The sequence below is a fragment of the Papaver somniferum genome, chromosome 10 (genome assembly GCF_003573695.1).
Source record: "Papaver somniferum cultivar HN1 chromosome 10, ASM357369v1, whole genome shotgun sequence".
NCBI classification, from domain to species: Eukaryota; Viridiplantae; Streptophyta; class Magnoliopsida; order Ranunculales; family Papaveraceae; genus Papaver; species Papaver somniferum.
Window position 1 is genome coordinate 104,615,070 of NC_039367.1, and position 7,709 is coordinate 104,622,778.

General features: G+C 35.1%; 1 protein-coding gene across 1 annotated transcript in view; it reads right to left on the bottom strand.

Annotated features, from left to right (window-relative positions):
• LOC113316049 overlaps nt 1-451 on the bottom strand; it is a 3,410-nt gene extending 2,959 nt beyond the window's left edge. The window contains exon 1 of the mRNA XM_026564282.1: nt 6-451. Within this exon, the coding sequence (XP_026420067.1) occupies nt 6-451 (446 nt within the window). The remainder of the gene's footprint in view (nt 1-5) is intronic.
• Between the last annotated feature and the right edge of the window lie 7,258 nt (nt 452-7,709).

Here is a 7,709-nt window from a genome sequence, read left to right on the forward strand (position 1 = left end):
CAAACCCATCCGGTCCAGGCGCACTATCAGCATCCAAATCAAAAACTGATGCGCGAATCTCTTCTAAAGAAGGCAATTGATCCATTCTAGTACTTTCCTCAAGGGAAATACTATTATGATCAATATTAAAAAGAGCCTCCACCGGAACTGAATCATCTCCATTAAACTTCGCCTCATAATAATCAACAATAAGATTATGAATCTGATCACAATCAGTCAACGTAACCCCATTAGCGTCCACCAATTCCGAAATAGTATTACTACTCATGCGGATACAAATGGAATTATGAAAGAAACTAGAATTACTACCCCCCTCAATTAACCACTGATTTCTGGATTTTTGCTTCAACATAGTGATTTGTTGCATTCTAATATCATTAACTTCAACAGCCACAGTTCTCATCAAATTCAACTTGTCTATATCCGAAGGGTCTTCATCTGAAAGACACATAGCACTTTCAAGCCTAAGTTGAGCCTGTATTAATCCTAGCATTAACATTACCAAAAACTTCTTGATTCCATAACTTCATTGCCTGTATAAGCCGCTTTAGCTTTTGAGGATATATAAAAGTCGGAGAACCAACAATCGGAACTTTCCAACTATCTTCAACCATTCGCATAAAATCAGGATGCCCAAACCACATTTTATGAACTCGAAAAGGCGCTCTTCTTGGTCTTGTGTTAACAAACGGAAAACCAATAAGAGGAGAATGATCGGAAACTTCCCTAGGAAGAGCTTTACACCGCCAATTCTCAAAAAAATTCAACCAAAATTCATTAATCACCCCTCTGTCTAATCTACTAATAATTCTATGAACTCCAGATTGCCTATTAGACCAAGTAAACTTACAGCCCAAAGATTCTGCTTCAAAAAGACCATTATCATCTAACCAATCACTAAACTCATTTACAACTGCTGTTCTAGGACTTGCACCACCCTTTTTCTCTTCATTAAGAAGCACACAATTAAAGTCCCCAATTACCAACCACGACACTTGAAGAGCTCCCATATCTAACTGCCTCCAAATATTTCTCCTAGTAGTTTGCACTGATCTAGCATGCACAAAATAAATATGAACACCATCAATACCAATAGTAATAGCATGTTTAGAACTGTTCACCACAACCGGATCAACAATATTCGAAGACCACATCACCCATAAATTACCAACAACCGTATCCAAAGAATTATGAATAATCGACCTACTAAAACCATCAATACAGAATTTTTTAACAGACCTATCTGACACTCTTGGTTCCGCAATACCAATTATATCAGGTTGAAAGTCTTTAACTAATTCCCTGAGTTTAGCTTGTGCTTCATCTCGCACAATCCCATTTATGTTCCAAAAGAGGACTCTCATTGGGAAACAATTTTAGGATTATTTTTAATCTTAACTCTCTGCGCCAGCCAAGTAGTATCATTCTTCTGCCCTCCGTTTCCAGGTTTTAACCTAGTACCAGCAGCAAGCTTATCAATCAGAGCATTATTTCCAGGAATCCAAGAACCACCAACAGAACTACTAACAGAACGTGCCATAATAACTGGCGTCCCAGAAGTCCACGTACCAGTATTTTTATCAAATAAAGGAGATGATCCATTTCTGTTACTAGCATGAACACCAGAACCCACAATAACATTGTTGTCTTCATTCAAACCAAGTTCAGCATTTAAGGACTCAAACTGATTTTGCGAAACAACACTTTCTCGAAGAAAAAGGTCATCGGTTAAAGGAGAGTCATATGAGTTAGCATCAATCCTATCAACAATTGAATTCCTACTCTCTCCCGCTTCAGAATTCAATGATGACTTAGAACTAGGCATACCCTCTGTGGCACTAGTAGCTAAAACTATTTGCGACTCTGCTCTTTTTCTAGTTCTTGCCAATTCAACATAGGCAGGGCGAAAAATAGCTTCGGATTTAGCTAACTCATCTTGCAACTGCTTTACTGCAGCCACTTGAACACTCCTCGAATTCACCTCACCCTCCTCAAGTCCTGAAATACCATCGTTAACTTTTGCATGCTGGCCATGCACATCAGAATTCCGATTCCCAGAAGGAACGCCATTGTCATTAGCATGTTGTTCTTTACCCAAAGTAAGTTTATTTCCGTTTTCCGGCACAACTGGTATGACAGGAGCTGTCTTTCCTTTTCTACGTCGCGCTTCTTGCCATTCACCATTACCCGCAACATTATTACTGCGAGCTTCTTGAGTATTAACCAAAATATTACCTTGTTGTTGTGATATTGTAACCAGCTGCTGAGCATTACCTGCAGTATTCTTATGTTTTTTCCTACACTCAGAATCAACATGACCAATAAACTTGCACTAAAGAGCCCTGAAAGAGCTCTGAAAAACTCTAAAAAGCTCAAGAAGACTCCAAAAAGCTTAGATTTAATTATACTCTGTAACACTGGTATCTACAAGTTAGGAGATTGTTCAAAGAATGATAATAACAATCCCTAAAAAAGTGAAGATCAAATTTGAATGTTCTCTTAAAAGGCCTTGAAAACTCTAAAAAACACTGAAAACTCTAAAAAGCCATAAAATATCTAAAGAGCTTTGAAAAATCTAAAGAGCCCTGAAAAACTCTAAAATGCTCTAAGTTAATTACATTTCATAGCAGTATTATCTACTAGCCAGGGGATTCGTTAAACCCAACTGAAAGTAACTTAATTCTTTATAAAGGATGATACTAACAAAATTCCCTATAATAATAAAGATTATCTTTGAATGTTTCCTAAAAACCATAAAAACACTAAAGAGCTCTGAGAAACTCTAAAAATCTCAAGAAGACTCCAAAAAGCTTTGAAAAGCTTAAATTTAATTATACTCCGTAGAACTGGGATCTACAAGCTAAGAGATTTGTTAAAGAATGATAATATCAAATCCCTACAATAGTGAAGACCAACTTTGAATATTCTCTAAAAATCCTTGAAAACTCTAGAAAACACTGAAAACTCTAAAAAGCCACAAAATATCTAAAGAGCTCTGAAAAATCTAAAAAGCTCTGAAAAACTCTAAAAGTCTCTGAAAAAGCTTTAAGTTAATTATATTTCATAGCACCAGTATCAACTAGCCAAGAGATTCGTTAAAGCCAACTGAAAGTAACTTAATTCTTTATAAAGAATGATACTAACAAAATTCCTTACAATAATGAAGATTATCTTTGAATGTTTCCTAAAAACCCTAAAAACACTAAAGAGCCCTAAAAGAGCTATGAGAAACTCTAAAAAGCTCTGGAAGACTCCAAAAACCTTAGAAAAGCTTAAATTTAATTATACTCCGTAGCACTGGGATCTACAAGCTTGGAAATTCGTTAATGAATGATAATAACAAATCCTTAAAAAAATGAAGATCAACTTTGAATCTTCTCTAAAAAGCCTTGAAACTCTAAAAAACACTGAAAACTCTAAAAAGCCATAAAATATCTAAAGAGCTCTGAAAAATCTAAAAAGCTCTGAAAAAAGCTTTAAGTTAATTATATTTCGTAGCAACAGTATCTACTAATCAGAGGATTCTTTAAAACCAACTGAAAGTAACTTAATTCTTTAAAAAGAACGATACTAACAAAATTCCCTACAATAATGAATATTATCTTTGAATGTTACCTAAAAACCCTAAAAACACTAAAGAGCCCTGAAAGAGCTCAGAGAAACTCTAAAAAGCTCAAGAAGACTCCAAAAAGCTTAGAAAAGCTTAAATTTAATTATACTCCGTAGCACTGGGATCTACAAGCTTGGAAATTCGTTAAAGAATGATAATAACAAATCCCTAAAAAACGTGAAGATCAACTTTGAATGTTCTCTTAAAAACTCTAAAAAACGCTGAAAACTCTAAAAAGCCACAAAATATCTAAAGATCTCTGAAAAATCTAAAAATCTCTTAAAAACTCGAAAAAGCTCAGGAAGACTCCAAAAGGCTTTAAAAAGCATAAAGTTTAACTATACTCCGTAGCACTGGGATCTACAAGCTAGGAGATTTGTTAAAGAATGATAATAACAAATCCCTACAATAGTGAAGATCAACTTTGAATGTTCTCTAAAAAGCCTTGAAAACTCTAAAAAACACTGAAAACTCTAAAAAGCCATGAAATATCTAAAGAGCTCTGAAAAATCTAAAAAACTCTAAAAAACTCTAAAAAGCTCTGAAAAACCTTTAAGTTAACTATATTTCGTAGCACCAGTATCTACTAGTCAGGGGATTCTTTAAAACCAACTGAAAGTAACTTAATTCTTTATAAAGAATGATACTAACAAAATTCTCTACAATAATGAAGATTATCTTTGAATGTTACCAAAAAACACTAAAAAACACCAAAGAGCCCTGAAAGAGCTCTGAGAAACTCTAAAAAGCTCAGGAAGACTCCAAAAAGCTTAGAAGCTTAAATTTAATTATACTCCGTAGCACTGGTATCTACAAGCTAGGAGATTCGTTAAAGAATGATAATAACAAATCCCTAAAAAAATGAAGATCAACTTTGATTTTTTTGCTAGGTCAAAATGGTTTATTAAAGCAAAAAAAACGTAATTACATGAATTACAAAATGGGAGTCTCGAGGCCTTCCCACCCCCATAAACCAAAGGGGAACAAAAAATAGCAACAAAATAGCACTAAAAGCTCATAAAATAAGCTTCTAAACACAAATAAATAACAAAAACAAGAAAGCTAGGAACATTTAAAAACATTCCCGCCCTTTGTTTCCAACTCTAAAATTCTTCTTCTTGGGAATAAGACCAGCAATCATTTGAGTGAAATCAAGGTCTCCATAAGGCCCATTGGTGATTCGAGATGGGGGATTCTTCTGATCCTAATCAAGCTACCAAGACGTTAACATATGTTGAACGCCTAAAGGGCAAGAAGGTTTTAAGAATCTTCCTGAGCTTTTTTTTCTCAGAGTTCTTTCAGGTCCCTTTAGTATTTTTAGGTTTTTTAGGAAACATTCAAAGATAATCTTCATTATTGTAGGGAATTTTGTTAGTATCATTCTTTATAAAGAATTAAGTTACTTTCAGTTGGCTTTAAAGAATCCCATGGCTAGTAGATACTAGTGCTACGAGATATAATTAACTTAAAGCTTTTTTAGAGCTTTTTAGAGTTTTTCAGAGCTCTTTAGATATTTTAGGGCTTTTTAGAGTTTTCAGGTTTTTTTAGAGTTTTCAAGGCTTTTTAGAGAACATTCAATGTTGATCTTCACTATTGTAGGGATTTGTTATTATCATTCTTTAACGAATCTCCTAGCTTGTAGATCTCAGTGCTATGGAGTATAATTAAATTTAAGCTTTTCAAAGCTTATGGGAGTCTTCTTGAGCTTTTTAGAGTTTCTCAGAGCTCTTTCAGGGCTCTTTAGTGTTTTTAGGTTTTTTAGGAAACATTCAAAGATAATCTGCATTATTTTAGGGAATTTTGTTAGTGTCATTCTTTATAAAGAATTAAGTTACTTTCAGTTGGATTTAACGAATCCCCTGGCTAGTAGATATTAGTGCTACGAAATGTAAATTAACTTAGAGCTTGTTGGAGTTTTTCAGAGATCTTTAGATATTTTAGGGATTTTTAGAGTTTTCAGGGTTTTTTAGAGTTTTCAAGGCTTTTTAAAAGAACATTCAAAGTTGATCTTCACTATTGTAGGGATTTGTTATTATCATTCTTTAACGAATCTCCTAGCTTGTATTTTTTTTTTTGGTAAGTCCAAAATTGTATTGATGAATAGCAAATATTTACATAAAGTTTACAAGAAGAAAAGAGGTGAAAGACCCCAAAAAGTTACAAACTAATTAAATCTGAAATAAGAGACATTTAGATATTCTAAAGAATTTAGAAAATAAGTCCTCTCATCATAATTCAACCCTTCTCCATTTCTAAGTAAACACCCTCTTTTTTCCATAGAGTCAGCTGCAAAATTAGCGTCACGATAAGCATGATCAAAACAAATCAAGTCATAGTAGTTGTATCCGTCTCCACCTATGCCTAGCAAACTAGGGTATATTAGAGTTTGAAAAAGAAGAGATTGCACCTACAGAATCTAAGCAAACCACCACTTTTCGAACGTCCCACTTCATTTCCCATTCCAAACCAACGATTACCCCATACAATTCTGCTAAAAAATTATTCGTTCGACCCAGCCCAATACTCATTGCACCCACGAAGTTACAAGCATGGTCACGTACTACCACTCTAGCACCAGTAATGCCTGGATTGCCTTTAGCGCACCGTCGCAACACAATAACAATTCACCAATTTCAGGTGGAGACCAAGAAACTTCTATCGGAAGAGACTGCTTCACCTGGCTATGCTTCACTCAAAAGAAATTAAGAATATCCAAATCCTCAATTGTATTATGCATACAGCTTTTAATACGAACTGAATACTCTTGTATTAAGTGAAAAATCCGCTGCTTGAAGAAATGGATGCTAACAGTACAGTTTTGGAAACACGCCATGTTTCTTATCTTCCAAAGCTCCGAACGAATGACCAATATAGATAACATCCATAGATCCTTAATGATTCTACTTCTCCCTTTGGAAGACTTATAGGAATTTACAACATCATAATGTGGCTGAAGTTTGAAAATACCTGAAATCCACTCCCAAATTTGGGTAGCATAAGAACAGGACCAAAGGATGTGTTGCAATTATTCCTCTTCATCTCTACAGAGATAACATCTATTGTCCAGTTCTACCTTAAATCTGCTTCTTATTTTGTTGGGAGTTGCGCATGCTTCTCGTGAAATTTTCCAGTTTTACGCAGCTAATTTGGGATGTATAGTCTTCCTCCACAGAAGACTGTACACATCCAACACAGGGAATTTATTCCTAATCATATTTTTGGCAGACCGAACTGTGAAGGTACCTTTCATCTCCGGTATCCAAACCCTGCAGTCAGCTCCTCCTTGCAGTGTAGGCATATTGTTAAGATCCACTCCAGCACAAATCAAATTTTGAAGATGCTCGCCCTGTACCTTCCATTCATTATTAGAAATAATAGCACAAACCATAGTTGTACTATCCATCTCGTTATCACCAAGCATATCAGCAATGCTTTCTGTACCATACCAAATATCATAGTAAAGAGATGTAACCCTCCCGTCACCAATAAGAGTCTTTGTATTTCTATCTACCAGATTATAAACCAATCTGACGCCAGGGAGAATTGAAGCCTTCACACCATATTGTTTAATCCTACCAAGTCTAATAGTATATTTCGCCCACAGGTATCTAGCCCATTTCTTATCTGAAGATCGAATACTCCACCAAAACTTCATGAGAAGAGACTTATTAGTAACCTCCATACTAGTAATACCCAAACCACCTTCCTTCAAAGGGCAGCACACCTTTGGATCACCATATACAAATTTCCTCTCCACCTCAACATCACCGGACCAAAGAAAGTTGAGAATTACCCTCTCAGCTTGTTGAATGAATTTTTTAGGCCATTTATAAACAACCATGTTGTGAATAGCATAACTTGCATCACCGAATTGATGAGAACAATTCTATCTTGAAAATATAACATTCTTCCTTTCCAAACAGCAAGTTGGTTCTTTATCTTATCAATCACATTACTAATGTGACGATATTTGACAGCACCGGGAAAAATTTGAACACCTAGATACCGGTCCGTAAAAGTAGAAACTTCCATACCCTAGTAAATTAGTGATTGTTCTACAACGATTCAAAGAACCACCACCAAAGTAAACCTTACTCTT